A 17,317-nucleotide genomic window follows, 5' to 3' on the forward strand; every position below is an offset into this window, starting at 1 on the left:
CTCCCCTCCCCCTTCCCCCCTCCTCCCATTCCCTTCCCCCCTCCTCCCCCCCTCCTCCTCCCCCTCCCCCTTCCCCCCTCCTCCTCCCCCTCCCCCTCCTCCCATTCCCCTTCCCCCCTCCTTCCCCTCCTCCCCCTCACCCCCTCCTCCCCTTCCCCCTTCCCCCCTCCTCCCCCTCCTCCCTTCCCCCCTCCTCCCCCTCCTCCCCCTCCTCCCTTCCCCCCTCCTCCCCCTCCTCCCTTCCCCCCTCCCTTCCCCCTCCTCCCCTCCTCCCCCTCCTCCCATTCCCCTTCCCTCCTCCCCCTCCTCCCATTCCCCTTCCCCCCTCCTCCCCTCCTCCCCCTCCCCCTTCCCCCCTCCTCCCCCTCCCTCCTCCTCCTCCCCTCCCCCTCTCCTCCTCCTCCCCCTCTTCCTCCCCCCCTCCCCCTCTTCCTCCCCCTTCTCCTCCCCTCCTCCCTTTCCCCTCTTCCTTCTTCCTTTCTTCCACTTCCCTCCCTTCCCTTCCCCCTCCCTCCCTTCCCTTCCACCTCTTTCTACCATTCCCTCCTCTCCTGCCCCCTTCCTCCCCTCTCCTCCCCTCTTTTCCCCTTCTTCCTCCTCCCCCCTCCTCCCACATTGTGCACTGGGGTCTTGCATTTTCCATTCTGGCTGCCTGGAGAGCTGTGTGCCCAGCTGCCCACTGGGCTGCTCCCTTTCCTCTCCTCCTTCAGGGCAGGGTTCTTTCCCCCACCCCACCCCTGCCTCCTGGTTGTGTTCCTAGCGCCGAGGCTCCATGACCTGCTGTCGCTCATTTGCCTGCTCCCCAACCTGGAGCACGGTGTGGGCTGCCACAGAATGGGGTGTTTTCCATTCATCCGACTTTATCTGCAGTAATTCCACAGCTTAGCAGTTCAGGTTAACTTTGAACTTTATTTTTTTTTCCTGTTTCAGAGACTTGATGTTCTTTAAATGTACTTTTTAATTAAATGCGACCTAGACAGCTTTTCCTTCCTCAGCCTCTTCTGTGAGTAAAGAGGTTCATGTGGGGGAAATTGACTAGGATTAGGCTTCGTTTCCCTCTGCTACATGTTCTTTATTCCTGTAACTACAAAGAGGCATCATCTGAAGTGTTTGCCTTTCTGCCTCTGAAGCTACCTGGCGCCCTTTGGTTGCTGACTTCTGCAGAAATCTTCTTTTGATTCAGTGTCTTCACCTCCAGCCACCCAAGACCAGCCTGGGAAATGTTCAGTTGAGAACGCTGCTGTAAAGTCTCAATTATGGAAATGCTTGAGGGAAGGAGTATTCTAGTTCATTTAATTTTTGCTTAACAGAGTACAACCAGTGTTTTTGTTAGGAGGAGGCAGCATTATGTAAAAGAAAGATTATCGACTCTGGATGAAGACATTACATGATTTAAAGCTTTTCTCTATCACGTGAAACCATGTGACTTAGGGCCTCGATTTTCTCATCTGTAAAAGGGGGATAACAATCGTTATCTTACTGGGTTGTCATTATATTAAGTGGGCAACACGTGTAAATCATTTACCAAGCTGTTTCGTGGCTACATGGCAGCTTGGCAAAATAGAATTCCTTTCTCTACTTTTGTTTTCGTTCTTGGAACTGAGGCCTTATTCATTGGTATGTGGCATTTTGTTAATGTAAGATGTTGAAGCAGAAAGTAATAGTAGCGGTGGCTATTTTAGAATATCTATGATAAATTAATCATTGAGTATTTGATGAGTGTTTATTATATCTCAGATATGCAAATAACAGAAATAAAGAGATGGTTTCATTCTTTTTAAAATGCTTAGATATTCTTTGCATCTTCTAAAAACTCAACTTGGGAAACCTTTTGGTAGAAAGGCATCATGGCAGGTAAAAAATGGCAAAGTCCATCCCTTGACTTCCTCTTGCTTACAAAAGGAGCAAAAAACCCACTCAAAAGCAGTAAAAGAGGAAGAGGCTTATGTCCACAATGACAAAAAGAAAGGAAGAGGAGCCAGTACCAAAGAAGGATAAGAACAAACACCCAGAAAGAGGATCTCGGAGGGCGGTATCACAACCACCTGGGGAGAGGGCCTCAGCCTGGGGACACTTGGGGCAGACTTGGTCATGGAGGGGATGGTTATGACAGACAGCTAAAAACAGGGGGAACCATTGGTAGTTTGTATAAAGAACAGTCTATGTTGTAATCCCAGCTACTCAGGAGGCTGAGGCAGGAGAATTGCTTGAGCTTGGGAGGCGGAGGTTGAAGTGAGCTGAGATTGTGCTACTGCACTCCAGCCTAGGTGACAAAGTGAGACTCTGTCTCAAAAACAAACAAAAATAGTCTACTTGTTACCCCTCAAACTGTAAGCAGAATACTTAAGCTAGAATAAAAAGGTAGATGAACAAACAGAAGGCTATATAGATAACGAATGGCCCCAGAGAAAAGGCGTCCACACTTTGGGATTTAGGGTCCCTTCAGAATAGTTGTGAGTGTTTCACTTTATTAACGTGAAGTCATCAGTTGACATCTCCTGGTTCATTCATATGTATGAAAGGACACAGGGATCATTTGAAGAAAGCCCTTCCTATAAAAGATATATCAAATTAACAAAGAGGAAGCAAAAAGATCCCAGAGGAACACAAAACAGAACTTCAGAAAGTGTTTTTACCCTCCAAGACATTTAGAAATGTATTTCACCTACGAAACAAGAACAGGATGCAATGAAAAATGAACACAGGACAAAAAGTTAGTCTTGGGTGTTACAATATGGTTACTGAAATAAACATCCAAAAGACAAGTTAGAAGATAAAGGTGAGGTGCTCTTTCCAAAATTAAAAAAAGGAAAATATTGGAAAAAAGTAAGAAGCATGTTGAATCAATCCAGAGTCCTAAAATCCAACCAATAAGAGCCCTAGAAAGAAAAAACAGAGAAAACAGAGGGGAGAAAATTATGAAGGAACTAACGCTAATGAGTGTGCATGTCTAGAGTGAAAGGGCCTTTCAATTACCTAGCACAATGTATAACCCCCCCTACACTTAGACGCATTTTATTTTATTTATTTTTTTGAGACAGGGTCTTGCTCTGTTGCCCAGGCTGGAGTGCAGTGGTACGATCATAGCTCACTGCAGCCTCAACCTCCTGGGCTCAAGCAGTCTTCCCACCTCAGCCTCTTGAGTAGATGGGACCACAGGCACAGACCACCAAACCTGGCTAATAAAAAAATTATTTTTGTAGACATGGGGTTTCACTGTGTTGCCCAGGCTGGTCTCAAACTCCTGAATTCAAGTGATCCTCCCACCTCAGCCTCCTGAGTGGGTGGGACTACATACATGTGCCACCACACCTGCTAATTTTTTTTTCTTGGATAGAGACAGGATTTTGCCATATTGCCTAGGCTCATCTCAAACTAGCCACTCACCTTGGCCTCCCAAAGTGCTGGGATTACAGATGTAAGCCACTAAGCCTTAAACTACCTTAAGTTTCTAAGGTAACTTTGAAAACTTACCTTTTCTTAAGTTATTTAAGGATGCTCTAGTTAAGTGAGGACATATGCCAAGAAGAAGGAGACAGTGAGGTCCAGGGAACAGCAGGTGTTACCCAAGAATGCAGTAGAGGAGACTCTCAGAGTGACGAGTTCACACTGAACAGGAAAGGGAGAGAGAGTCTCAGAGTGACGAATCCACTCCGAACAGGAGAGGGAGAGAGTCTCAGAGCGACGAGTCCACACCAAACAGAAAAGGGAACGTCTCTGTGTTTAAAGGGAGCTTGGTAGATTGCCTGCATGTGCATAAAAGAGAACAGCACAGAAGGCTGTAAACAGAGTGCAGCAGTTTTCGCCCCTCTCACACCAGAGGCATGCTCTTCTCTATTTAGCCCTTTGTGCTAATATTTAACTCTGTGTCTTAACAATATGTGTCTATTGCTAATTCTGCATTTACCAATTTTAGACGTTACCTATTGACCTCCTGCTGTGACGGATGAGCTTTTTAACTCATGCGTCTTCACACACACATCCTTCTCAAAATATAGTCCAAACAGTATGTGGAGGCCTTTTGTTATTTACCATTGTAACTAGAAGGTATATACATGAGCATGCATACACACACACACTTCTTTATTTCTTGTGCTACTGGAATCAGTAGCTTTTCTCTCCCTATTGTGTAATGGGAAGCCACCCTTACCCTCAGTTCTCTTCTGCTCTTCGACCTCACTCCGTCTTCTGCAGTTTTATATCGTTGAGGTTAAAAACATTTGGCCGGGCGCGGTGGCTCACGCCTGTAATCCCAGCACTTTGGGAGGCCAAGACGGGTGGATCACGAGGTCAGGAGATCGAGACCATCCTGGCTAACACGGTGAAACCCCATCTCTACTAAAAAATACAAAAAACTAGCTGAGCGAGGTGGCGGGCGCCTGTAGTCCCAGGTACTTGGGAGGCTGAGGCAGGAGAATGGCATGAACCCAGGAGGCGGGGCTTGCAGTGAGCTGAGATCCGGCCACTGCGCTCCAGCCTGGGCGACAGAGCGAGACTCCGTCTCAAAAAACAAAAACAAAAACAAAAAAAATTTACATTCTGTTTCCTCGGCGCAATTACATCTGGCATTTTAGACTATAGATTAATTCTAAAGTTGAAAAAAACATACAGTGTTTATATTATATTTACTATGTCAAGGTTATCATCTACTGCACAGCTAGACAGTATAGAGAGATTATATTTCTTTCTTCTACATTTTTTTTTCCCCTGGGATTTCTAATTGCCTTTCCTTTTAAAAAGATGTATTTGCATATGTGTGTGTGTGTGTGTGTGTATGTGTGTGTGTGTATTTTTTAGACATGGGGTTTCACTATGTATATTCTTTTAAAAATATATACATATATATCTATGTATCTCTTTATAGCTATCTTTATATCACTTAAAAAATATATATATCTATATGTCTTTTTAAAATATATACATATATTTACATATATATATATAAACACAGGTAAATAACAGAAGAAGTAAAAATCCTGTTTGAGATCGTCGTAAAGTGGTGTGAGGTAAAAGTTCATCTGTTGTAGCAGAAAGTCTATAGATAATGTCTCAGATTGGCTAAAAACAAGACATAGCAATAGATGTCTATAGTTTAAAGACATGGAGCTCAAAACTAAGATAAAGCACCAACAGATTTAGGGGAGACTGCCTTAGCGGGAGGGGGTATGGTTTGTTTCCTTTTAAGCCTCTCTGTACTGTTCTTTTTAATTTATGTGCACATACGAATTTGATTGAAATTTAAAACAATTTTTTGTAAAGGAAGAAAATATACCAGAATCATGTACTATAATGAGCACTCTCCTTGCTATTGGAATATCTGGATTCTGGTCACTTATGTAATATTCTACTGAAATGTTTTTGTGCAGTTTCAATAGAAAATGCATAACTTTGCCATCAGAAGACCTATATAACCTTGACCTTCCTGTGGTGGTGATCTTGTGTGTGTATTACCATTGCTTTTTATTTATTTATTTATTGTTATTATTATTATTATTTTGAGATGGAGTCTCGCTCTGTCGCCCAGGCTGGAGTGCAGTGGTACGATCTCAGCTCACTGCAACCTCCGCCTCCTGGGTTCCAGCGATTCTCCTGCCTCAGTCTCCCAAGTAACTGGGACTACAGGCGTGGGCCACCATGCCCGGCTAATTTGTTTTTTGTATTTTTAGTAGAGACAGGGTTTCACCATGTTGGCCAAGATGGTCTCGATCTCCTGACCTCCTGATGCGCCCACCTCAGCCTCCCAAAGTGCTGGGATTACAGGCGTGAGCCACCGCGCCCGGCCACCACTGCTTTTTTTAAGGCTCTAGGTGAATCAACACAAAGGACAGCTTCCTCTTCCTGTGGTGGGTCTGAACCCTGTGATGGAGGGGTGTGTGTGGTGCCTGTGGCGCTTGGCCCTGCGTGGCTGTGAACTCAGCCTTGGGGCTCATCTGTCCACAGCACAGCCCCTTGGGGTCTGCCAGGAGCTGAGCCCCCACCAGTCTGGGGAGAAGGGAGTCAGTGGCCCAGGGACCGTCCTCCTCAGGCATTGTCCCCAGCCCTGAGCTCAGGCTTCCTCATCTGCCACTGTGCCTGAGCAGTGATTAATGCCAAATTAGCACCCTGCTCAGTGACCTTTCGGCATTAGCCACGGCCTCCCTTCACTTCTCATAACTATTTGCAAATATTAGCTTCTCCAGTCGTTTCTCATCAGCGACTTTCACAGGTGACAGGCAGGCCGTTAGTCTGATTGGCATTCCGTTCATGTCCTTTGCCCCATCGTGAGTGCGTCTGGACTCTGCCATCTCCTCAGAAATCTGATAACCAGCCCAAGAATCTCGGCAATTTTACAAAGGGAAGGCATCAGCAGGAAGGTGTCCGGAGAAGCTTTGAGGGTCCGCTGCAGAGTTGGAGAGTCTAGAGACAGGGAAGGCTGCCTCAGCCCCCCAGGGACCCAGGGCCGAGTGAGAGTCAGCCTCACATGCCATCAACATAGAGGTTTTAAAACATTTATTAGTTGACTCTGTCTGCATCAAGCTTCTGTTTTTCTTTGAGAATTCACATGCACCTTTAATACAAAAATCACACACTGCTTAGGCAGTGCAAGCCAGAGCACAGAACTGTGGGACATCAGTGTTGATGAGAAGCTAGTCCTCTTTTTCCCGTTGTTCTCTCTCAGTGGCCCTCACCCCACCGCCAGCCCGGCAGGCTAGAACCTTTCAGTTGCCAGAATCATCCTCCGCCGCTCACAATGGTGGCGACTCCCTTCAGCGTGAAGCCCAGATGAAGCGTTTTGGATTTGCAGTCATTTCCATTTATTTTTATTTCCAGCCTCTTACATCTCCGCCCTTTATTGAAATCCCTGTTCTAGAAATGTTGGATTGGTCTTCATTTTCCCTAAATAAACAGTAGTAAAGTGTACTGTGGGTAGTTTAATTTTGATGTTAAATGTATTTTAGAGAAAAGCGGCCAAAAATATGTCCTATTTTTTTCTCCCTTGTCCCTAGAAGTATGAGCTAAATTATTTATAGTTTGATACTCAAAAAACATAGATTCAGGATATTTACTTTTTAGAAAGGAAAAAGGGATTAAAACTCCAGTAACAGGACTAAACACTTTGTTAACTGAATATATTGGCTCCAAGGAAGCACATTTGGACAGGAGTAAGAATGCCCACTGCTTTCCAATGACACCCGTACCTAACATAGTGGCTGATACATGAAGTATTTGTGGAATTGAACAGATTTGGAAATAGCAGGCAGACTAGGTAACTCAGTAAGCAAAGTCTTAAATCAATAAAAGAAAAATAAAGCCAGCAAGCATTTTGGAAAATACCAAACAGTTTAAATAAAGCCCCTTAGCCACACAACACACGGAGCAGTAGCGTAAGGCCCAGTAACCATGCCCTATAGGACAGGCTGTGGATTGTGCCTGAGGACACTGGCTGTGCTTGGACCTCAGCTCATGTGGTCTGAGAAAGGCCAGGGACAGTGACCCCGCCCCAGAGCTTCTCATTGGGGTCCACGTAGGGCCATGAGATTTGGGCTTCCTATTAACATGGTTCTGACCATGGTCTTCATTTGTCATGCTCCGATCATCCCATCTTCTAGCTGCCATTTCACTTTCTGTGGTTTCCATTACCCTCCGTCAACCATGGTCCGAAAACAGGAGAGTACAGCACAGTAAGATATTTTGAGAGAGAGAGGGACCACATTCGCGTAACTTTCATTACCTTATGTTGTCGTTGTTCTGTTCGTTATTAGTTGTAGTCAGTCCTTAGTGTGCCTCATTTACACATTTACGACAGGTATGTATGCAGAGGGAGGAACCTGGAACAGATGGCCTTCCACGCACAATGGGGTTATGTTCCCATAAACCCATCGGAAGTTGAAAATATCGGAAGTCATAAATGTGCATTTGTAGCCCCGTTGTTAAGTCGAGGACTGGACTGAATGTGTGTGGCCTTTGTGCCATCATAAAGTTGAAAAATCCTGTGTGGGGCCATCATGCATCAGGGACATTTTGTGTCTGTAGGGATTGGTTCTTTCTTTCGTTTGAGGTATCCCCAGGGGTCTTGGAATGTATCCCCCTCAGATAAGGGGTGGGGGGAGCTCCTGTACTTAGAGTTTCATGGACATCTCTCTTTTCTCTGCCACAGGAGATATTGGCACACCTGAAACCATGGCCCCCACCATTGTGGTTCCCCCGGGCAATAGAAGTGTGGTGGCTGGATCCAGTGAGACCACCTTGGAATGCATAGCCAGTGCCAGGTACGAGGCACGTCTCCTGTGAGACTCCCAGTAAATAGTGCATGACCTGTGACGAGCCGACGACAGAAGGAGACACCGGAGCATGAGGTTCAGCCTTCTAGCGACAGTGGTCTTGTTTGGCCAGATGGGCCGGGAATACGAGATGTGGGTAGATAAGGAAATGGACACATTGATGTCTTCCAGAGTCCCCCACTGCAACAGGGCGGTGCTTTCATTGTAGCTCTGGGTGGTCGTGGGGAGCTCCTCTGAGACACTCTCTAGGGAAGAGGGAGGAGTTGAGACAGAAGAAAAAGTTCATTACTCTTCTCTGTAGTCAGCCAAGGTGTTCTCTGCCTCCTTAGCGGTCACTCCAGAATCAAGCTCGGATGATCCTGCCTTCCATGTCGTTGTGTCCTCTCGTAGTATTTATTTTAAACGTTCATTTCCTGAGCAAACGGGATCATTAGCACTTATGGTCCATTGCTGCGGCAATTAGCTATCCTCGCTCAATAGCCCTTGAGCAGAATGCATCGTCAATGCGTGCTGGGAGGGAGTAGAGTTTTATCTGAATTGATTTTTCAGTGTCCATTGTTCAACCCGCCATGTACCCTGGTAGAATTAACTTCGTCAAGCCTGTGCCGAGTGCCTGAGATGATGACCATGGCCACCTCCATGAGTCACAATCGTCGTCATGAACACCTTTCATTCCCACAGGCCTGTGGAGGACCTGAGTGTGACCTGGAAGAGGAATGGAGTGAGAATCACCAGTGGCCTCCACAGCTTTGGAAGACGTCTCACCATCAGCAACCCGACGTCCGCGGACACCGGGCTGTACGTCTGCGAGGCGGCGCTGCTGGGGAGCGCTTTTGAACCGGCCAGGGCCAAGGCCTTTCTTTTCATCACAGGTAAAGCCCAAGCCTCTAAGTGGTGCTGTCAGCATCTCACATAGCATCCGGCTCTGACTCTTCTGCAGAAACAAAATAGCATATTTCAGTGGCTTTATTTATCGGCCAGTGAAGGTGAGGTTGAGTTTATCTTCCAAATCCTTCCTAGTCTTTCCCAAGAATGTAAGTCTGTTAAATCCAAAGTGTTGATATTCTGAATCCTTCCAGGAAACGTCCTTCTGAATACTCTAGTCACGAAGCTTGGAAATAGAGCGGTGAAACCCGTCGTAGAGATCCCTCTCCTGTTCTAGCTTTTAGGCCGCTAAGCTTTTCTATAGCTCTCTTACTTGGCTATCGTGATCGGTGTTCAGAAATTATTCTATTATTGCTGTCCGGGTGTGGTGGCTCACACCTGTAATCACAGCACTTTGGGAGGCCAAAGTGGGCGGATCACTTGAGGCCAGGAGTTTGAGACCAGCCTGACCAACATGGTGAAACCCCATCTCTACTAAAAATACAAACATTAGCCGGGCATGGTGGTGGGCACCTGTAATCCCAGCTCCTCGGGAGGCTGAGGCAGGAGAATCGCTTGAATCCAGGAGGCAGAGGTTGCAGTGAGCCAAGATCGCACCACTGCACCCCAGTCTGGGCCGCAAGAGCAAAACTCCATCTCAAGAAAAAAAGGAAATTATTATTTTAGAAATTATTGTATTAATTATTAATTTAGCTGTTATTTTTTTGACCTAGGAGAATAGGTAAAACTATTGGATGTTACCATTTGTTAAACTTAAAAAAATAAATAAAAAGAGAACAGAGATGCTTTCTCAAACTGAGCAACATATTATTCCTGAACCAAGGAGAAAGAGGACATAAACTTAAGTACAATGGAGTTACCCAGCTCTCCATGCTGGAAAATATTAGTGTTTAGGGAGTGTGCCTTGTACTGTGGCTAAGAAAATACTAAACTTAGTATCAGTTTATGATGAGGTTATGTTGTGAGGCAAGGTGCCTTTATTTCTCTCATTTTTCCAGCAACTGTCATGCGTTTATTCTTCGTAAGTGGCTGTGATGACTATGAGAGTGGCCTATGTTCCGCAGTGGTAGCCGCTGTTGATAAGAGGTAGCCTTGGAGGCCGCCTATACGAAGGAGAATCTCTTCTTCATCTCTCCTCTTTGGGAATAAGGGGGATTGAGAACAGGAAGAAGAAAGAAAACTCTCAGAGAGCCCCTTCAATACAAAAATTTGCAGTCTGCCACTTTGCAAAATAAGAAAAAAAAAAAGCTGGTATTGTCCTATGAAATTAGCAAGAAAAGGAATACTGCACAAAAGGTGGTTTGCTTCTATCACGTCCCATTCCTTTAATCATTCGGAAATGGCTCCATGTCCTGACTATGACTCTTCTAAATACAACGCAGTGCAAACCCGTCGGTCCCTCTGAAAGAAGCGAAAGGCTGTTAAAAGCATCCGAGGAAGCCGGCTTTAAGTTACCAGTCACTGTCGATTCCACATGAGGGGCCTGAGCTGATATTACTACCTTCCCCATCCATGCTGCTGCTAGAGATGTAAATAACACATCCCATTCTCTGCAAAGACTTTTTTTTATCAAGGTTGATCTATAGTTATGTGAGCACAGCACATTATAGATTGAACCAAAATTAAAATTTGTGATGTGTAAATCTCTAGTAGACAGGACTATACTGTGTTCAAACATTTTAAGGGAATTTAAACAAGAGAAGAAATGTATCTCCCTGTAAATGTTTGTTGCGATCATCATTCCTTTTTAAAATATTTAAATCTATCTTAAGAACTTTGGTTTTGCATGTATATCTGATTGTTTTTGTGTTCTCTCGAGTTAGCACCTCTCCGTGTTCTGACTTTTAAAGGTACACGAACACAAGTCACTAGTTTATGATGTTGATTTAAATCCCCTTTTATTCGTAAGAATTTGCTGTGACAGGTAGGATTTTTGTGGTTGGCGCATACTACAAAAACCCTGAAGAGAGTGTCTCTGTCAATTCTGAGGGATTTGGATGAGATTATAACCCTGCGCCCTGCGGCCGGAGCATTACTGGTTTCACAGGGCTGTCACTGTGGACCTGTAGGAGCCACCCATAGGAGCACACAGGCCAAAGACAGAGAAACAAATTGGCTCCTATTACTTGTATTTTATACCAATGACACAAGACAGGCTAGTTGTGCTGTTTGCCCCACCTGCCCGTCTGTGTTGCTTAATTTCTGTGGCTTGAATGGAAGCACAGAGGTCGCCTTCCAGGTACCACCCCGCCATTGGCTGCCCAGTCCTATGGAGCAGCCCCTCTGTGCCCTCCACCCTCCCCTCCCGCCTCCCCTCTCCACCCTCCCCTCCAGCCTCCCCTCTACGCCCTCCACCCTCCCACCTCCCCTCTACACTCTCCACCCTCCCCTCCTGATTCCCCTCTATGCCCTCCCCTCCCACCTCCCCTCTACACTCTCCACCCTCCCCTCCAGCCTCCCCTCTACGCCCTCCACTCTCCCCTCCTGCTTCCCCTCTACACCCTCCACCCTCCCCTCCCGCCTCCCCTCTACACCCTCCACCCTCCCCTCCCACCTCTCCTCTACACCCTCACCTCCCGCCTCCCCTCTACACCCTCCCCTCCTGCCTCCCCTCTACACCTTCCGCCCTCCCCTCCCACTTCCCCTCTACACTCTCCCCTCCCCTCCTGCCCCCCCGTACGCCCTCCATATTCCCCTCCTACTTCCCCTCTACACCTTCTCCTCCCCTCCCACCTCCCCTCTACACCCTCCCCTCCTGCCTCACCTCTGCACCCTCCACCCTCCCCTCCCACCTCCCCTCTACACCCTCACCTCCCGCCTCCCCTCTGTGCCCTCCAGCCTCCCCTCTGTGCCCTCCGGCCTCCCCTCCTGCTTCCTCTCTATGCCCTCCCCTCCTGCTTCACCTGTACACCCTCCCCTCCCCTCCTGCCTCCCCTCTATGCCCTCCACCCTCCCCTCCCGCTTTCCCTCTATACTGTCCTGCCTCCCCTTTACACCTACCCCTCCTGCTTCCCCTCTATGCTCTCCCCTCCCCTCCAGCCTCCCTTCCATGCCCTCCACCCTCCCCTCCCGCCTCCCCTCTACACCGTCCTGCCTCCCCTTTACACCCTCCCCTCCTACTTCCCCTCTATGCCCTCCCCTCCCCTCCAGCCTCCCCTGTATGCCCTCCACCCTCTCCTCCCACCTCCCACTACACCGTCCTGCCTCCCCTTTATACCCTCCCCTCCCGCCTCCCCTCTATGCCCTCCGCCCTCCCCTCCTGCTTCCCCCTATGCCCTCCTCTCCCCTCCCTTCCCCTCTATACCCTCTCCCTTCCTCCCACCTCCCCTCTACGCCATCCCCTCTCTTCCCCTCCTGCCTCCCCTCTACGCCCTCCCCTCCCCTCCCACTTCCCCTCTAAGCCCTCTGCCCTCCCCTCTATACTTTCTGCTCTCCCCTCCCATTTCCCCCACACCACACACAACCCGACACACTCCATGTCACAGCTGTTCCCAGAACACAGGGAGGCAGCAGCCCAGCAGGGCCTCCATCTTTCCCATGTCTGTGTGTGACTTCCAACTGCAGATACCCCCATGTCCTTCCTGGCAACATCCGTGGCCTTTGCCCCCTGCAGCAGGCAGAAGTGCTGGGGACTGACACCCCCAGGAACAGCCTCACCCAGAGTCTGAGGGGAGCTGGTGGGTAGATACCTAGGCCCCTTAGCTACCTGTCCTCATGGGGTTGTGTTCTGTACTGGCTCCCAGAGCATCCCCAGGCGTGAGGCTGCAGCCACCCGCCCTGGGAGCTGCCGGATAACTGGCTCTTTGCAGCCAACCCCACACTCTCCCAGTGGGGTTTCCCTCACCACCCAAGAAACTGTCAGCATCATACCTGTCTCAAGGCCTGCTTCTGGGGGAGGCCAACTCAAGCCTGGGTGATGTTCCTGCAGACCCCTGTGTCCCTGCTAATGCCTGTGCCTGGGAAGAATGTGCCTCCGGCCCCAGTGCTATCTCACCTGGTTGGTGAGGGCTGCACATCCATGATCCACCTGGTTGGCGAGGGCTGTGTGTCCACGACCCCCCTGGTGGGCGAGGACTGCATGTCCAGGAATCTCCTCAAGCCTCCCCTCTGCTGTGCAGCCCTTGGAGGCTTCACCTGGGGGAGACTACTGCACTCTCAGCTGGGCCCTTGCAGCCTTGGGCACGTGCCGGGGGCAGCGCTGCGTGATGTGAAACAGAGTGGGCTCTGGGAACGCAGTGGGGGTAGCATGGCATGATGTAAAACAGTGCGGGCTCTGGAGACAGAACCAGGGTCCAGTTCTCACTGCACCATGCACTGGCTTGAATGAGTGTTGGCCTCAGTTTCCACATCCATAAAACGGAGGAGATGGACGTAGATGATACCAGCTCATATTGTGAAGATTAAATGCAAGAATGTCTGTCACAGAAGCTCTGAAATGGTGGCATTAGTTGCTGTGGGCATAACTCTGTTATCCCATTTGTCCCATTGCACTAGCTATTTGCCAGTAATCAGTTATGTGACACACAGTTTTCGTGTTTACTGTCTCTGGAATCAGGATGTGCCTCACCACCTATGAAACCATTTTTTTTTTCCCCTTGGGGATAAGTAAGACAAGGATGCCCCTTACCTCTGACTGCAGCACCTTGGTGCCTGTGAGAGGCACCTTCCCTCCAACCCACACCTTCCACATTGTCTCCTCATCACACGCGAAGCTGGCTGCTCCCACATGCACCCTGCTCCTGCTGAGCATGCCGGCTCAGAAACTTGGAGGGCAAGATTTCACTGGGATGGACTCTTACCTGGTGGGGCATCTGCTGCCAGCCCCTTCAAGTAGTTTGTGGAATTCAGTGCGTGTGGCCGGGGGGCTGGTTCCTGACCAGGGGTCCCCTCAGGTTCCAGAGGCCCCTGAATCCCTGGCTCATCTCCAGAGCCAGCAGCTGTGGCTGCGTTCTTATCACACATGGAAGCTCTCTGCTCTCCCCTGTGCCTCCAGCTGCAGAAAGTCCTCTCCTTTTAGGGACTCACGTGATTACACTGGGCCCACCCAGCGAATCCAAGACCGTTTCCCGATTTTAAGGTGGGTCACCTAATCCCACCTGCACGGTCCGTCTTGCCAAGTAACACAGCATATTCGTAGGTTCCGGGGGTGTGGGCGTGGACACCTCTGGGAGCCATTCTGCCCCCCTCAGTGGACTAGTGTGCAGTGCAGGCCAGCCAAGGGCATGCATCTGACATGCTGCTCCCTGAGAGGGGCGACCTGGAAGGAACAGGGAGGCAGCACAGTGGACAGCTTTGGCTCTTGTCGTGATCCCTACATAAAAGAATCCTTGCAACTCAGAAGCCAAAACGAGGCAGCATCAGGGCTGGGAGAGCAGGACACATACGTGGTGTTGGGGGGCCGTCTCCACTGCGGCTGCCTCCATCGGGCCCCAGCCTGCACTTTGTCACAATGGCATTTTAGAGAGTAGGGTCATTTGACAGAGGCCCTTGGTTTGGGGGCAGTCTGGGAGGTCTCCCCACCTCCTGTCCTGAGACTGGGGAGCTAGAATCTTGTGCTGCCCCTGGAGGCAGCTGCCACGGGTTCTGGGCCACATGGAAGGCAGAAAGCCTGTACTGGCCTTTTCCTAACAACCTGACTTCGCATAGGGCATGAGAACCTTTCGCTGATGTCTTCGTATTGTTTCAAAAGGGGGAGAAGTGTTAGTTTCCATCCCTGGTTTTGTTGACTATAGCCAGGATCCATTTTCAGAAGTCCAGGGTGGACCCGGGTTGGCAGAGTACCCTTTCTAGACAGAGTTGCTGCTGATTGACTAAGACATGCCCTCACCCTCTTGCCTCTGAAGAGTAAGTGGTTGAGAGTCTATGCACAGGATGACTTATTTACAATGGGTTTTCCCCAGTGTTTAGCTCACGGGCTTTTCACGGTCCAGAGGCTTGGTGTTTCTTCCACTTCTTTCCCTTAGAGCAGACTGTGTGTAAAAATGAAGCTGGAAATGGGGAGAAACTCCATCTGAGCAGCCACTGGGTTAGAATACTAGGGAAGGTTGACAGGGAGAGAGCTCGTACCCTCACACAGTGGGGAAGTACTGAGGGAAGCTTAGAGGCTGTGCAGGGCGTGGGCAGCTCTGCACCTGTTCCCCAGGCACAGCTACCTGGAAGGCTTTCCAGAACAAGCTAAGAGCATCCTCAATGAACAGCCAGATGTTTTCTACCCATGCCTAGCACTGAGCAACTAAAACTGCCCAGGACATTGGCCCCTGCAGGCAGTGGCAGGCTGCCCCCCAGACCTCACCCAGGCCACAGTACTATGGAGAGTGTGGAGTGAGGTGAGTTTTACCACGAGGCAGCATGCTATATGCCAAGCACAGGTGGTCACTGGCTGGGGTGGAGAGAGGTCACCAGTTGGAGAGGAGCAGCCCCGTCCGGGCGTGGAGGTCCCCAGAGCCACGTACTTGCTCAGCTGAGCCAACTTCGGGTCACTATGTGAAGTGCCCTTCTCCCTGACCCCAGGAAGGTCCCTTCCTGGCACTCGAGGGAAGCCTCAGGGGAGTGTACCAGGCGACAGCTGTAATCAGTACCTCAGGGAAGGCACCCTGGGCCCGTAGGTGCTGACCATTCATATATATGGATTTTGTATCATCGAAGCACAGGTCATCTTGGGTGAATCTCAGGGGAAGCATGAAGGGTGAAAAAAACAGTTCCAAAGGTTACACTGGATGACCTCCTTTCTGTAACATTCTTGAAATAACAAACCTACAGAAACAGAGAATGGATTAGTGGTTGCGAGGGGTGGGAGCTTGGGGTGCTCGTGGTCATGGAAGGCAACATCCTTGTGCTGATGGACCCCTAGACCTACACACGTAATAATGGTAATAATGTTGCATAGGACATGCATGTGCCCTCTTTTCACATGCACACTTGAGCACAGGAAACACTGGCAAGAGCTGGATAAACTAGGTTGATTGTATCAGTAGCAGTGTCCTGGTCATGATGTTATACTATCGTTTTGCAAGATGTTACCACTGCCGGAAGCGAAGTGAAGGGACCATGAGCTCTTTTAGTGTTACAGTGTTACTTCTCACAACCACACCGGGCTCCACAGTTTTCTAAAAAGAAAGCGCTCAACTAAGAAAAGGAAAACTTGGGAGGCCGAGACAGGCAGATCATGAGGTCAGGAGATCGAGACCATCCTGGCTAACATGATAAAACCCCGTCTCTACTAAAAAATACAAAAAACTAGCCGGGTGAGGTGGCAGGCGCCTGTAGTCCCAGCTACTCAGGAGGCTGAGGCAGGAGAATGGCGTGAACCCGGGAGGCGGAGCTTGCAGTGAGCTGCGATCCGGCCACTGCACTCCAGCCTGGGCGACAGAGCAAGACTCCGTCTCAAAAAAAAAAAAAAAAAGAAAAGGAAAACTATAATTAATCATAAGCAAATGTTGATGTTGAACATTATGTTTTTTCCTTTTTCCCTAGCATGCTTTTAATCAGATTGTGACGGTAGATATTGACTTAGCTTCCCTGATGAATACAGGTCAGGACCTGCACACAAGGGCCCTGACAGCAGGCAGCTACTATCTAGTTAGAATATAAATAATGCTGCCTCCATGATTATTGATTGAGGAACTGTGATCAAATGGGGAATGTATGAGTTGTGCAATGAAGACGAGCTCGAAAAAGGTAGACATTAAATGTCTGCAATATTTCTTCAGGCTTGGTCTATATGCATGAAAACCTAAGTAGAGAAATCCGCTTCCTTCTAATGAATATGCAGCCATCTCCTCAGCCAGGGTGGTTAATTCAGGCAGATTCTTTCTGCTTGAGTGGTCCAGGTAATCGCAGAAGTGAAACCTCACTTTGCCTCCATTCAGAAACCTTCAGCCACTTCCCCCCTTAATCGTTTCTTTGAAATGCTTAGTTTTCATTTCTCTTTTTCATCTGTTAGGTTCCACCTTGTTTTAAAGATACAGTCAATATAGGAGGCATGCCAAGCTATATTATCCACATTCAACACAATTATAATGAAAATAAACCAACTCTGGAAGACAGTTCCCAGAAATTAATTATCACACAGAAAGTGAACACAACAGCCTTTTGTGATCGTGATAATGAAATCACCACCACCTTAATACTTGACAGACTTGGCCATGCCTCTGTTGAATTTCTGCTGAATA

At 48.7% G+C, this 17,317-nt stretch overlaps 1 protein-coding gene across 2 annotated transcripts in view; it reads left to right on the forward strand.

Moving 5' to 3' along the window:
* The window catches only part of SDK1 (sidekick cell adhesion molecule 1), a 982,307-nt gene that overhangs the window by 645,275 nt on the left and 319,715 nt on the right, over nucleotides 1-17,317 (forward strand). For both annotated transcript variants that reach the window (XM_030933228.1, XM_030933229.1), the window contains 2 exons: nucleotides 8,138-8,249; nucleotides 8,943-9,133. In XM_030933228.1, the coding sequence (XP_030789088.1) occupies nucleotides 8,138-8,249; nucleotides 8,943-9,133 (303 nt within the window). The remainder of the gene's footprint in view (nucleotides 1-8,137; nucleotides 8,250-8,942; nucleotides 9,134-17,317) is intronic.

Source organism: Rhinopithecus roxellana, chromosome 6, assembly GCF_007565055.1.
Source record: "Rhinopithecus roxellana isolate Shanxi Qingling chromosome 6, ASM756505v1, whole genome shotgun sequence".
Lineage (NCBI taxonomy): Eukaryota > Metazoa > Chordata > Mammalia > Primates > Cercopithecidae > Rhinopithecus > Rhinopithecus roxellana.